Raw genomic sequence first — 15,527 nt, 5'->3', positions numbered from 1 at the left:
ACTTAAGGAACACCTAAATTCAGGTTCAGTGCTCTAATTTAGTTTTCAGTTGATAAAGAACTAGTAGGGGTTTCATTACCCAACTCTCTACACCACACTCCAGTCCAGTTGGTGGCGGTAATGCACCTTTAAGTTGGACTGCCAATCGCCACTAGAAGAAGGTTAAGTGCTCAAATCAGCCCAAATTTGGGTCAGTCTGTGATTGTGTTTAGGATTTCTGCCTCACTAAGATTCTCATCTAGTCTTGACAGGCTCTCATCTAGCACTTAGACAAGAATCCTGTTCTCGTCTCAGTCTCAATATCGGTATTGATTCTAGTCTAGGATACTCCAGCAAATACTCTTCCAGGTCTCTCGTCTCACTGATCTTATTAAATATAAGGCCATGTCACCTTACTGAATAAATGTGGCTCAAAATTATTCCATCTGACCACGTGAAATTACTGAACAGAGTAGCAGAAACAGCTGACTATTAAGTCAAGGCAACATTAAACCCTAGGAACTCTCAAAGGGTGAGTAGATAATCCAAAGTATTACCATTCAGATAACTATCAAATTATGAAACCTGATTTAATTTATACAATAAATACATAGGAACTTCATTAGTCATTGGTATATGGGATGGGGGCTTGGTTGGTGGGAATCCTCAAGTTATTCTTTTCTTACAATCAGACTTACATGAATATCTTGTGATGGAACAATGAATTGTTTTGGACAAAAACATATATTTACATGGCAACTTTAAAATTATCCTCCAAAGTCTGATTGCTGAGTGGCAGTCAAGGTATACCCTAATGTATTACTGTTATTTTCTCCAAGTTAACAGTACTTGACTGATGTAAGTGTTTATTGTGGAGGAATTTTCAATGTGCTGATAGATAGCCTGTATAATAATAAATATATGACCTTTCTTTTTGTCCTTCAATGTGCTGAGGGTCAGCAGAGGCCTGAGATGGCTTGAAAAGTAGTTTGCATAATTTTCAGCTATAAATAATATCCACATAAACATAAGGGTGCTTGAACCATCAATCCAAAAAGCACTGGAGGTGAAAATACCAACCCATAGTGGGATTTTCATGAAAAGAAATACAAAATGTAAATTTGATAATTATGGTTTTAATCAGTCTGTCTCTTCTCCTGCCTTCTCAATGTGATCAACAGCGCAAGATTAAACACAGTGTCAGCTGCAAACAGCTGTGATCAGCCTTGAGGCGCTACGTTACGATCTCCCTCTGGGTTCAAGGGCAGCAATTAGTATTTAAATCTGGTGTCACACGGCTACTTGTGGACCATTGGTGAGGATCAGCAATGCCAGACCCAAGGGATACCAGATACGTTGTCAAAAATACTTTTTTTGTTGTTCATTTGGATAAACAAAAAAACTAGTTTATATGTTCAACAGGTACCCAGTGGGGATTGTGACACTATTTTCACTGATTTATTTACTCAATTGCTGAAACAGCTTCCAGATGTTGTTTCATCTGAGAAGAAGGATGAAATGACGCACTCAGGTATTCAGTGCCTACATCTTTGAGCTCTGTTTCTTTTCACTGATATGAACTTACCACATGAGGATTAATCAAGGCTGTACTGCAGCAATTGCAGTTATGTAAAACTTTGGTCATGACACAGTTAGAGTATTGAGTTTAATTCTGGTTGCCACAATACTGGAAGAACGTGGAGGTTTCAGAAAGAATGCAGGAGAGGTTTACCAAAATGCTATCTGGATGAAAGGGTATAAGTTGGGCAAAGTTGAATTGTTACCTTTGGGTTATTGGAAGCTGAAGGAAGATTAGAAAACTATGAGAGAGGTTAGGCAGTCAGAACCTTTTCTCCCACAGTGGAAATGTCAAAGCCTGGAGGACATACAATGAAGATGAGAGGAGATATGTGGGACAAGTTTTAGAGACAGAGATTGGTAGGTGCCTGGAATGGATAGCCAGATGTTGTGACAGAAACAGATAAAGATAGCGGTGTTTAAAAAGCTTTTGGACAGACAAATGTACTTGAAGGAAATGAGGAAATTGAGTGATTGGCATTATGTGCAGGCTGCAGGGATTTTGTTTAATTTAGTATTATGTTCAGCACAGACATTGTGGGCCGAAGGGCCTGTTCACGTGCTTTACTGTTCTATGCTCTAAGTGCAATTCTTCTTTAATCTGATCATAGCCAAGTAAACCCATTGTTGCCAATAGCCCCCACGAGCTCTCCCCAATTCTTTCTAGTCAGTGTTTAAATTTCAAAGTTCAAAGTACAAACCCCATTTCCAGAAAAGTTGGGATATTTTCCAAAATGCAATAAAAACAAAAATCTGTGATATGTTAATTCATGTGAACCTTTATTTAACTGACAAAAGTACAAGGAAAAGATTTTCAATAGTTTTACTGACCAACTTAATTGTATTTTGTAAATGTACACAAATTTAGAATTTGATGGCTGCAACACACTCAACAAAAGTTGGGACAGAGTTAAAATAAGATTGAAAACTGCACAGAATATTCAAGTAACACCGGTTTGGAAGATTCCACATTAAGCAGGCTAATTGGTAGCAGGTGAGGTATCATGACTGGGTATAAAAGTAGCGTCCATCAAAGGCTCAGTCTTTGCAAGCAAGGATGGGTCGTGGCTCACCACTTTGTGCCAAAATTCATGAGAGAATTGTTAGTCAGTTCAAAAGAAACATTTCCCAGCGCAAGATTGCAGAGAATTTAGGTCTTTCAACTTCTACAGTACATAATATTGTGAAAAGATTCAAAGAATTGAGAGACATCTCAGTGCGTAAAGGGCAAGGTCGGAAACCACTGTTGGATGCATGTGATCTTCGAGCCCTCAGGCAGCACTGCCTCAGAAACTGTCATGCTACTGTGACAATTATAGCCACCTGGGCTCGGGCGTACTTTGGAAAACCATTGTCACTTAACACAGTCCGTCGCTGCATCCAGAAATGCAACTTGAAACTGTATTACACAAGGAGGAAGCCATACATCAACTCTATGCAGAAATGCTGGTGAGTTCTCTGGGCCCGAGCTCATCTCAGATGGACTGAAAGACTGTGGAACTGTGTGCTGTGGTCAGATGTGTCCACATTTCAGCTAGTTTTCAGAAAAAACAGGCGTCGAGTTCTCCGTGCCAAAGATGAAAATGACCATCCTGATTGCTATCAGCAAAAGGTGCAAAAGCCAGCATCTGTGATGATATGGGGGTGCATCAGTGCCCACGGCATGGGTGAGTTGCATGTATGTGAAGGTACCATTGACTCTGAGGCGTATATTAGGATTTTAGAGAGACATATGTTGCCATCAAGGCGATGTCTCTTCCCGGACGTCCATGCTTATTTCAGCAGGACAATGCCAGACCACATTCTGCACGGGCTACAACAGCATGGCTTTGTAGACACAGAGTGCGTGTGTTTGACTGGCCTGCTGCCTGTCCAGATCTATCTCCTATTGAAAATGTATGGTGCATCATGAAGAGGAGAATCAGACAACGGAGACCACAGACTGTTTAGCAGCTGAAGTCTTATATCAAGCAAGAATGGACAAAATTTCCAATTGCAAATCTACTACAATTGGTATCCTCAGTTCCAAAACGATTAAAAAGTGTTATTAAAAGGAAAGGTGATGTAACAGAATGGTAAACATGCCTCTGTCCCAACTTTTGTTGAGTGTGTTGCAGCCATCAAATTCTAAATTTGTGTATATTTACAAAATACAATTAAGTTGGTCAGTAAAACTATTGAAAATCTTTTCTTGGTACTTTTGTCAGTTAAATAAAGGTTCACGTGAATTAACGTATCACAGATTTTTGTTTTTATTGCATTTTGGAAAATATCCCAACTTTTCTGGAAATGGGGTTTGTAAATTTATTATCAAAATACTCACACATCGCCATCTGCAATCCTGTGATTCATTTTCCTGCAGGCATACTCAGCAAATCTATGGAATAGTAACTACAAAAGGATCAATAAAAAATCAGTCAGAGTGCAAAAGACAACAAACTGTGCAAATGCAAATATAAATAAATAGCAATAAATAATGAAAACATGACATAATGAGATAAAGATTCCTTAAAATGAGGTGATTACTTATGGGAACATCTCAATGCATGATCAAGTTAGTATAGTCATCCCCTTTTGTCCAGAGCCTGATGGTTGAGGGGTAGTAACTGCTCTTGAAACTGGTGGTGCGAGTCCTGAGGTGTTGGTACCTTCTACCTGATGGTAGCAGCGAGAAAAGAGCATGGGCTGGGTGGTGGCGGTGTCTAATGGTGGATGCTGTTTTCCAATGAGAGCGCTTCGTGTAGATGTGCTCAATGGTTGGGAGGGATTTACCCATGATGTATGGGGCTGAATCCACTAGGATTTTTGTAGGATTGTAGAGAGAAATTCCTTTATCTTAAGATATAAAATTTACGTTGAAGTTGTAACAGCAACAATCCATTCATCTCCATAGATGCTGCCTGACTGCGGAGTTTCTCCAGCGTTTTGTGTGTATTGCTTTGGACATCCAGCATCTGTGGGATCTCTTTTGTTTTCCATTTATAATATCCTCATCTGTCCCGTGGCAATTGACCTTCCAATGAACAATGTGCGTGAAATATTATATTTAGTTTTCAAGATGCTTAGAATAAAATGTTGTTCCTTGTCTGTTACAGCAGAAATCCTTCGAATTCAAAAAGTTGAGCCGATTGTTTATAAAGATTGTGCAGAAATATACAAATCAGGAGTAACCAGAAGTGGAGTCCACACTCTCCATATCCCAAACACAACAGCAACAGTGGAGGTAAGGTGAAACAAGATAAAGGTTTATGTAATTTTATTAATTTTTACAATGTTTTCTACATTTTTTATTACTACTGTTGAATCCCCATACCCCCCCCCCAAACAAAACTGTGCTATAGTTCAAAGTGTAATGTTGAAGTAATAGGTGTTTTTGGTTTCTGAATAAGGAATTCCTTATTTAAGCGAGAGGTGAAGAGGAAATGTTTCTATCAGTGAGTAGTGAAGCTAGTGAATTCTCTACCCCAGAGAGCTATGCAGGCTGAGTAATTGAATATATTCATGGCTGAGAACGACATACATGTAGTCCACTGGGGAAATGTGGATTGTGAGGAACAGGTTGAAGCCAAGATGTGATCAGCGGTGACCTTATTGAAAAATAAAGCAGACTTGTGTAGCCATTAGATCTAACTCGTTTCTCTTTCTCATGTCCTTATGAAATGATAACCTTATATACATCATAAGGGATTAAACTGGTAAACACAAGCAAACTTTCCAGTGAATAAATTCTATTTATGGAGAACACTTTGCAACTTCAAAATCACTTCACAACCCATGAATCGCGTCTAATGGGGAGCTTGGTGATTAACATTCTTGCAGTATGGCCTCAAAAACAGGAAGGCGGCAAATGACAGTCTGGTACATTTGCCAGTATTGATTGAAGTATATTCAAGACACAAAAAGATTTTCTGGATTACAAAGGCTGCACATCCTGAATAAAATATTTTGGAATATTTTGAGGTTGTGGAAGGGTCTATGAATACCCAAGCTGTTTCTTAGTCTGATTTCCTTCTTTGATCTTGAAATAGTTAAATAAATATTTTTGAGCACTCAGAAGCATAGAAAGTATTCCGTCAAATTCTTAACTGAACGGCACCATCTCTGTTGTGGCAGCACATTCTTGGTGCAACACTGAAGTGTTGCTTTAAAGAATGTGAATAAACTAGACAGAGCACAGTAAAGTTTCACGGGAATGTTGCTGGTCTGAACGGCTTCAGTTACAGTATAAGGAGAGATTGGATAGGCTGGGACTGATTTTCCTGGAGTGAAATGGTTGAGCAGAGGCAGTACAGAGGTTTATAAAATTATGAGGAGTATTGATAGGCTGGATAATCACAGTTTTCTTCTTAGGATAGGGAGGATTAAGGATAGAGGATATAGGCTTAAGGTGAGAGGGGAAAGATTTACAGGGGATATAGAGGAAAAACATTTTAGATAGATAGATAGATAGATAGATAGATACTTTATTCATCCCCATGGGGAAATTCAGCATTTTTTCCAATGTCCCATACACTTGTTGTAGCAAAACTAATTCCATACAATACTTAACTCAGTAAAAATATGATATGCATCTAAATCACTATCTCAAAAAGCATTAATCATAGCTTTTAAAAGTTCTTAAGTCCTGGCAGTTGAATTGTAAAGCCTAATGGCATTGGGGAGTATTGACCTCTTCATCCTGTCTGAGGAGCATTGCATCGATAGTAACCTGTCGCTGAAACTGCTTCTCTGTCTCTGGATGGTGCTATGTAGAGGATGTTCAGAGTTTTCCATAATTGACCGTAGCCTACTCAGCGCCCTTCGCTCAGCTACCGATGTTAAACTCTCCAGTACTTTGCCCACGACAGAGCCCGCCTTCCTTACCAGCTTATTAAGACGTGAGGCGTCCCTCTTCTTAATGCTTCCTCCCCAACACGCCACCACAAAGAAGAGGGCGCTCTCCACAACTGACCTATAGAACATCTTCAGCATCTCACTACAGACTAGTAGTCTGTACTACATCTTTTAACAGAGATCGTAATGGATACATAGAATGACCACTGAAGGAAGTGGTAGAAGCAGCTGTATTTAGATAGGATAATGATAGGAAATGTTTAGGAATGTATACTAAATACAGGCAACTGAGTTTCATGTAAATAAGCACCTTGGTTGGCAGAATGAGTTGAGCCAAAAGGTTTGTTACCATGCTGTAAAACTCTGAAGGTGTGAATGTAGATCATGGATTCAAGACTCTGGGGAGGATTTTGTACTTCGGATCATTTGAATGAGACAGGAGTACAAATACTAAACCTAGGTGGAATGTGTGAGTTTTGTGAGTACAGTGAACTTATCGGTGCATGCATTGTTCCAGTGTTCTGGACTGATTGCTGCACTTGTATCTATCCTTCCTTACAAAAATTCCCAATTTTATTCTAAACCTTTTGTAAATATGAGGCCAAATCAAAGGAGATCTTTTTTTTTTAAATTTGTGATCCAATAGTTCGGAAGAAGGATTGTAAACTTGAGGCTTCAACTCTGTTTCTGTCTCCAACTTGCTGCGTGATCAGCTAAGTATTTCCAGCAATTCTTATCTTACCTTTGTACCATTGAACACAGTCTGATTAAACAGTTAAAGTTAAAAGGATCCCATGAATCACACTCATGGGGCAAATTCAGGATAAGGAATGAAAGTTGATTTAAAATGTGTAAGTCATATCGATACATTTCTGTATAATTTCTAGCAGGGATATAATTTGGTATCAGGAGTTCAATTAAAACTGTGCCTAGAAAATTAATTCCATTCATTTTTAATCACTTAAACTCACCAGATTTTCTCAAAGTAAAAGCAAAATTTGAACATTCTTTAATTTAATAGCCACTATCCTCCTCTGAAGGAGCATTGAAATCAGATGATTAAGCTGGCAGCTGTCATACCTGCATGAACTCATGATAAATGAGTCACTTGTGTTAACGAACTATCTCTATGGCAGCCATGGCTTTGATGGAGATCTTGGTGCCCTAGGAAATGGGTATCCCATGCCACGATTTGCTCATACCTTCAAGCCTCTGTGGGCTGCGGTAGCACTGGGCTGTAGTTCAAGGTACTTGTGAACTGAAATTATCAATGGAAGGAAACTTTTATCTGTACTTAGACTTGGCAGTGATAAAATTTTTAACATATTGAATTGCTGTATCTGCTTTGTGTGTGCTGGGGTGGGGGGAGGTATGTTGGTATTTGAAATATATTAAAACAAAGTCCAAGCAAAACTACATCTTACTTTCATAAGTGATAGGTCATGAACTTGTGCAAATTAGTAATTAGCAGGTGTTGTAGCCACTGGAGGTGTCATCATGATGTGATGTATGACTGAGAAATAAAATCCACACCAGAGTGAGTACCAATAAGAAATGCCCAATACTATTTTTCTGACAGGAAGTGGACACGCACATAAAGGTTTTACTTTGTGTGATTTATGTGTGAAAAGCTGACATTTCTGTTTCTTGGCATTTTTGTTTCATTGTTCTGTAAAGGATCAAAGAATCAACCACAAGGAGAAGGGGTTTATCCATAAGAAGAGTTTTGCAAGTGTAGTTTTGTCTACTTGCTGATATCAAAAACACTGTGCAATGTTAGACCCACCATATCCAGTGTATCATATACCAACGGACTGCTAGAATTAGTTGCTATTGTTTATTTTCATGAGAATGGCTGTTCACAGGCTATTAAAGTTTAGCACCAACCAACTCGGTACTCTAGACTTTAAATTGCTGAGGGTTGCTATTTCAGAGGATCTGACCTGGACTCAGCACATAAGTGCAATTGTGAAGAAAGCATGGCAGCACTTCCACTTCCTCAGGAGTCTGAGGAGATTCGGCTTGACATCTAAAGCGATGACAAACTTCTATGGATATGTAGTGCTTCTATGGTTCTGTATTGGAGGGTATATTGACAGGCTGTATCATGACCTGGTGTGGAAGCACCAACGCCTTTGAATGGAAAACCCTACAAAATGCAGCGGATTTGGCCCAGCTTATCACGGGCAAAGCATTCCCAACCATTGAGCACATCTACATGAAACACTGACATACGAAAGAGGCATCCATCATCAGAGATCCCCACCACCAAGATCACTCTCTCTTCCCATTGCTGCTAGAAGGTAGAAGGTACAAGAGCCTCAGGACTCACATCACCAAGTTCAAGAACAGTTACTACCCCGCAACCATCAGGCTCTTGAATAAAAGGGGATAACTACTCTCACTTACCTCATCATTGAAATGTTTCTTCAACCAATAATCTCTCTTTAAGGACTCTTGATCTTATTATCTCATGTTCTCATAATTTGTTTGTGCTTATTTATATTTGCATTTGTTCAGTTTGCCGTCTTCTGCACTCTTGCTGATCTTTCATTGATCCTGTTATAGTTACTATTCTATAGATTTACTGAGTATGCCCACAAGAAAATACATCTCAGGGTTGTTTATGGTGACATACCTGTACTTCGATAATAAAATTTACTTTGAACTTTGAACATTGAACTTAATTGATTTCATGAACAAAACCAGTCATGTGGACATTTATAGAGTTTGAGTCAAAACATTTTATTAAACTTTTTGATAGTTCTTGTGTTTGAATTTTCCCTTGCAAAATACCACTTCCATAGTTGTGAGAGAGAGAACACAGCAATCTGCTAGAATGATGCTGATGTTGTTCTGATGTGAAAAGAAGGTAAAATACTGCAGATGCTGGAAATCAGAAATAAAATTCAAAGATGCTGGGAGAACTTTGATGATAGGTCACCATCCTCAGATACTAACTCTCTTTTTCCACATTACTGATACTGCCTGATCTGCTAAGCATTTCCACCATCTCCTTTGTTATTTGTTATTTTTCAGTCTGTTGCCAAAGAAATATGGAGCAGCCTGGAATGACTCATCGCTTTACAGCTCCAAATGTTTCACTCTCAGTGTGAGAAAATGGGAAGAACGATTTGGTTCACTGCAAGGACTGCAGACTAGATCTAACCTCACGATACAATAGCAGCTTAGTGCTAAAAATGATTTCATTTCAAAATAACATTCCATTCTTTCATGATGTTACCACTTAGAGCTTACACGTTTGTAGTGTCCATTGTTATTCATTATGTTAGGATGGTAACAGATTCATTAGGTTCATCATAATGGGCATTTGTAATGGAACTCTAATGCTCGCAGTTAATGAAATGTGGATTTTTGCAGATTGAATGTAAGAGGAAAAATAAAGAAATTGTTACACTGGCCTTATTTAGGTCACAGAACTTTACAAGCATCGGAACATATCTGTCTCAGTCACACAATCTCTTGTGCCAAGTTAACAGACCGTTGCAACAGTGATATCAACCCAGCTCACATGATATATCAATGCCAACTATTGCCGGGGGGAGTAAGCTCAGATATAGAGAGAATTGAAAAACAATACATTGCCTCACATCTTTTCCAATTTTGGTAAAATTCAAAAGGTCCCATTGGCATTTGCACACATACTTTGTTCTGATTTTATTTACATGAGGGGAATTCACGGAGCCTGGATTGGACCACCCATGCTCATTACTTCCGCTGCAAACAACGAAGTCAAGTCCGTGCTGCCTGCTCATTTGCATGATTGCTGTGTGCAGCCAGTGCCAACTTGGCTGCCTGTTAGCTTGTCGCCTCAGCTGGGACTCTAATTTTGTGAATGGCTGGTGCCACTTAAAGTTCACTTGCAGCATTTAAAGCTGCCCTATGCCTGTTTTTTTAAAAGGAGACGGGCATTCTGGGCCGCCGCCATTCTGAACCGGTAGATCCAGCGATGGCCCAACACAGGAAATGCTGGGTAGCGAGTTTTTAGTGCAACATGCAAGGCCTTTATAAAGAGGATATTAAGGAAGGGAGCAGTTAAGATGGGGGTTTCAGGCGTGGCTATAATCCAGGAGGTTCCCCAGTCGTACATTGAAAAAGCAATTGGAGGAAGTGTCTGTAGTGGTCAAAGATGGCATTCAAATCCTCGCTGCTGGAGATGGTGATGCAAGTAGTTTTTTTATAATTTTAGAACTAAGGTGTAGAACAGGCCCTTTTGGCCCATTGAGCCACACTGTCCAGCAACCCACCTCTTTAACACCAAATGACTGCTGACCATGTACTGTTGTAACATCTCAAATACTTTGTACGTAGCATCTTACTGAAGGCCTTCTGAAAATCCAGGTACTCAATATTTGCTTGTTCTTCCTCATCCACCCTATCTATTGCATCCTCAAAGAATTCACTTGCGCTCTGAAGGAATGACAAGGTGTCTAAATGTAGATTACTTACTCGGTTGATTTTCCATTTCACACTGCTGTCAGAAAGTACAGCAGCACAGTTGCATGGGGCTTAACACAACCCATTGCAGTACCAGTGACCCAGGTTCAATTCCTGCCGCTGCCTGTAAGGAGTTTGTGATCACATGGGTTTCGTCTGGGTGCTCTGATTTCCTCCCACATTCCAAAGATGTACCAGTTGGTAGGCTCATTGGTCATTGTTACTTGTCCTGTAATTAGACTAGGAATAAATCGGGGAATTGTTGGGTGGTCTTGCTCGAAGAACTGGGATGGCCTATTTCACACTGTACCTCATTAAAAAATATAAAACCTAGCCTAATCATAGGAAAATTTACAATGACTAATTATGCTACTAACCAGTAGGTCTTTAGACTCTGAGAGGAACTCTAACACCTGGGGGAAATGCACGTGGTTTATGTGGAGAATGTATAAACTCCTTACAGACAGCGCCGGTATTGAACTCTGAACTCTGAAACGCTCTGAGCTCTAATAGCATCATGCTAACCACTGCGCTACCATGGCACCCCAAGGATGCAAGGTTTAGTCAAGGTCAAGTATTGTACCTTTAATCAACATACCCCACCACAAGGTCTCACGCTGCGCAATGCAACAGGCACCATGCTCCCATTCTAAACCCTTCCACTCACCTAATTATAATCCCTATAAATTAAAGCTCAAAAATAATGTTCATTAGCTTCGCCACATCACTTCAGACCTCATACCTATCTCTCACATGATCAGCAGCTCAACCATAACAGGCACTTTCAGTGAACAGAATGCGCAAAGGTGCGTTGCCCAATTCCCTTTCCAAGTAGGACAGGGTGGATAGGCTGGAGCAGCTGACCAGCCGGATGGAATTGTGCTGCTTCACCACCTCACTGGACTACCTTAAGAGCCCTGCCACGATCTGTGCAATGACGATCACTTTCGGTGCATGCTCAATTCGTGTATCGGCACGGGAGGCATGATGTTCGTGGGGAAAATGCGACCTCTGCAAAACCTTGTGCTTGTTCACCTGCTGCTGTCTAGCAAGAGGTAACGAAGAGCATTTAGCTCCGTAAATAGAACTTCACTGACCTCCCTCACACAGCAGAGAATGGGAAACAGCAAGCTGCACAAGTGCCTCAGTTCAGGTCTGGAAGGAGCCCGGCACACTAAAGTTCATGACTCTGGCCGCATTAACACCCATGGACAATATGTTCCATACCCTTCTCTGACATTTATAAATGGAATAAGTGGCATATCTCAGGAAGAAAAACTTTACTGAAGGTCACTTATACAATGCATCTGTCTGACGAGGAGGTGGGGGAATTGCTCTCTGAACTCTCTGTGCAAAGAAGCCTCCTGTTTAGCCTCTTTCACTTTCCTTCCTCCCATTTGTCCTGTTCTTTGTGCCCTCCACTCAGCCATTCAGCCAATGTGTACTAATAGGACCAAATGTTTAGTACAGGAACATTGAGGCCAAGACAATATTTATTTCAGTATTTGGTATACCATCCTTTTAAAACTTTATCAGGTTTTTCAAAGTGCTAAAAAGCTTATGGATCTTGAACAAAACCAGTACATACTATTCAGTAGTTAATAAAGAGTAAAGACTGGCTTGAATTGTCACATGTCCATTAAAACATATAGTGAAATGTGTTAATGTCCAACTCAGCCCAAAGATGTGCTCAGGGCAGCCCGCAAATATCGCCATGCTTCTGCTGCATGCCCACAACTTCAAACTTCAAACACGGCATGCCCACAACTTACTAACCATAACCAATACCACTTTGGAATGTAGGAAGAAACCAGAGTGCCCAGAGGAAACCCACGTTGTCATGAGGAGAAATTACAGACTCTTTACAGACAGTGGTGAAATTGAGCCCAGGTCACTTGTACTGTAAAGTGTTGCACTAATCGCTACCCCACCATGCCCCACTGATGCTGTTAAGAATCCTTTTAAATACCACATGTGGGAACATCCTTCCATATGTAGTGCATGGTTATTTGCACAAGCTTAGGAGAAACTTCTAGTATTGAATTCTGATAAGCGATGTTTCCAGGACTCAAGGGACTGCGTTGTGGAGAGAAGTTAAGCAAGTTGAGACTTTGTTCATTAGAACATAGAATGGACAACAATATGGAGATATCAATGGAAGTGTACCAATTCACAGAAATGGAGCGAGTTTGGATGGAAAAACTTGATAAGATATTTCATTACACACTCTCAGAAATCCCATTATGATGGTAACCTCCCTGTTTGCTGGAGAAATTGTGGACATCAAAATGCAAATCATTATCATATTTTTTGGGACTGCCCTGTTATCAAAAACTATTGGAAGGGGATACACAATGCCCTACAAGACATCTTTAAATGTGAAATACCCTTGGAGAGTAAGACCATATATTTTGGATATATACTTCAAGAATGGTTGAAAAGAGATAAATATTTAATGAATATACTGTTGGTGGCTGGTAAAAAGACTCTTACTAGGAAATGGTTATCACAGGAGAGCCCAATTTAAAATACATGGATGGAAATTACAATGGACATTTACAAAATGGAGAAAATAACAGCATCTGTTAATCATAAGCTGGAACAATTTGATTCATACTGGGAAAAATGGTTTAACTACATAATGCCTCATAGGCCTGATTTTATTCTCACAAATCAATGAATCTGTTGTAAAAAAAAATCACTCCCTACTTGTACAGAGTTCTTTCCTTTTGCTTGTTTTTTCTTTCCACTCTTTTCTATAAGTGTATACCCCAGATAAATACTTTGTGGAGATGTTGTGATGTATATGATTATATGATATATATGTACAATGTCTGAAATACATCTTATGGAAATGTTTGTTTGATGAACTTCAATTAAAAAATAAATTACAAAAAAGAACAGGAGATTGGGGGACATGTAAAATCATGAGGGGCATTCATAGGGTAAATGTGCACAGGGTTGGGAAATCAAGAGCTATAGGACATGTGTTTTGAGTAGAGGGGATAGATTTATAGGAACGTGGGTGGCAATGTTTTCACCCGGAAGGTGACCCATATATTAACATTAACAACACTTAAAAGGCAATTGGACAGCTACATGGATAGGAAATGTTTAGAGGGATATGGGCATATGTAGAGAAATGTGATTAGCTTAGAATCTTAGTTGCCATGGACTTGTTGTGTTCAAGAGCTTGTTTCCATGCTGTGTAACTCTTAGAATTTGTAAGTACTTTCAGAAAATCAGTATTGTCCACTAATCATTCTATCTCGCAGCAGGTTATCAGTATGGTAGTTATCTTGGCACACATAATCCGTGTCAGAATGGAAGCAAATTTAGCACCTATCACATCCAAAATCTGTCTCATAGTGCCATGGATCTTCACATTTCCTTCTGTTTAATGATATGATTTTGTGAGCCTTTGACACTTATTCCGTGGGAGGAAATATTATTGTTGCTTTTAGTGGAAGTAGTTTACTATTTTTCGCATGTTCTATTCAGCATGTTCTATTAATTCCATTCCAAATCAGTGATAGTGCAAGTAGCCAATTAAAGAGTTTCGGAAAAGCATTTGAGAGCATAATTGCACGTATCACAGCAAGTGTATATATAAGGAATAATCTTTACGTCACTGTTGTCTTTAATATTGTGACTGACTATTAGAAAGTTCACATTCTTTATGCAGTAATTTCCTATGGTAAGAGCAATTATTTTTTCAAGAGCTGTTTAAAAAGCCTTTAATTGGCTACCTGAACTATCACTCTTTTGGAATAGAATTATTAGAAACTACATACAGCTCTGGAAAAATGGTATCAGAAATGATATACTGAAAACACTGAAGCTTAAATATACTATACTGAGTGGGCAAATGAATGATTTCACTCGATTTTTATAAAGGATATCCTAAAGAAGTTAACTTCATGCAAGTTTCCATACAGGACATCTAGCAGAGTCTGAAATCACATTCTGAGCACATGGCTTTCAGTAATTCCCATCCTGTATTGTAGCTGTCAGAGCAACACAAACAACATGCTGGAGGAACTCAGCAGGTCAGGAAGCACCTCTGGAAATGAACATGCAGTCCCGAAGAAGGGTCTTGACCCGAAGCAAAGACTGTTGGTTCATTTCTATGGATGCTGCTTGACCTGCTGAGTTCATCCACCGTTTTGTGTGTGTTGCTTTGGATTTGCAGCATCTGCAGAATTTTGCATGTTTATATAACTGCCAGAGATATGCTGTTCCAATAGATGTTCAGTGAAATCTACTTCTGAACTTTGGTTCTGTTCAAGAGACTTTGACCAAATTTCAGAAGTGGAGCACAACGCACGTCTCACTGCACTTTATACGCAGTGGCCACTTTAGTGTGTACCTTCTGTACCTAATAAAGTGACCCCTAAGTTCATGTCCATGGTTTTCAGCTGTTGTAGCCCATCCACTTCGAAGTTCGACTCGTTGTGTAGTCAGAGATGCTCTTTTATACACGACTGTTGTAAAGCATGGTTATTTACGCCAGGACTTAAGAACTTTTTAAAAGCTATTATTAATGCTTTTTGAGATAGTGATTTAGATGCATATCATATTTTTTACTGAGTTAAGTATTGTATGTAATTAGTTTTGCTACAACAAGTGTATGGGACATTGGAAAAAAAGTTGAATTTCCCCATGGGGATGAATAAAGT

General features: G+C 39.4%; 1 protein-coding gene across 3 annotated transcripts in view; it reads left to right on the top strand.

Moving 5' to 3' along the window:
* angpt2b (angiopoietin 2b) overlaps positions 1 to 15,527 on the top strand; it is a 233,399-nt gene that overhangs the window by 135,392 nt on the left and 82,480 nt on the right. For 2 of the 3 annotated variants that reach the window (XM_073034509.1, XM_073034508.1), the window contains exon 6: positions 4,653 to 4,780. In XM_073034509.1, the coding sequence (XP_072890610.1) occupies positions 4,653 to 4,780 (128 nt within the window). The remainder of the gene's footprint in view (positions 1 to 4,652; positions 4,781 to 15,527) is intronic. The other variant, XM_073034510.1, reaches the window with a different exon arrangement.

This window comes from Hemitrygon akajei, chromosome 32, assembly GCF_048418815.1.
Source record: "Hemitrygon akajei chromosome 32, sHemAka1.3, whole genome shotgun sequence".
Taxonomy (NCBI): domain Eukaryota; kingdom Metazoa; phylum Chordata; class Chondrichthyes; order Myliobatiformes; family Dasyatidae; genus Hemitrygon; species Hemitrygon akajei.
Note: the sequence above shows the minus strand (reverse complement) of the source record. Positions and strands in the feature narration are given on the sequence as shown.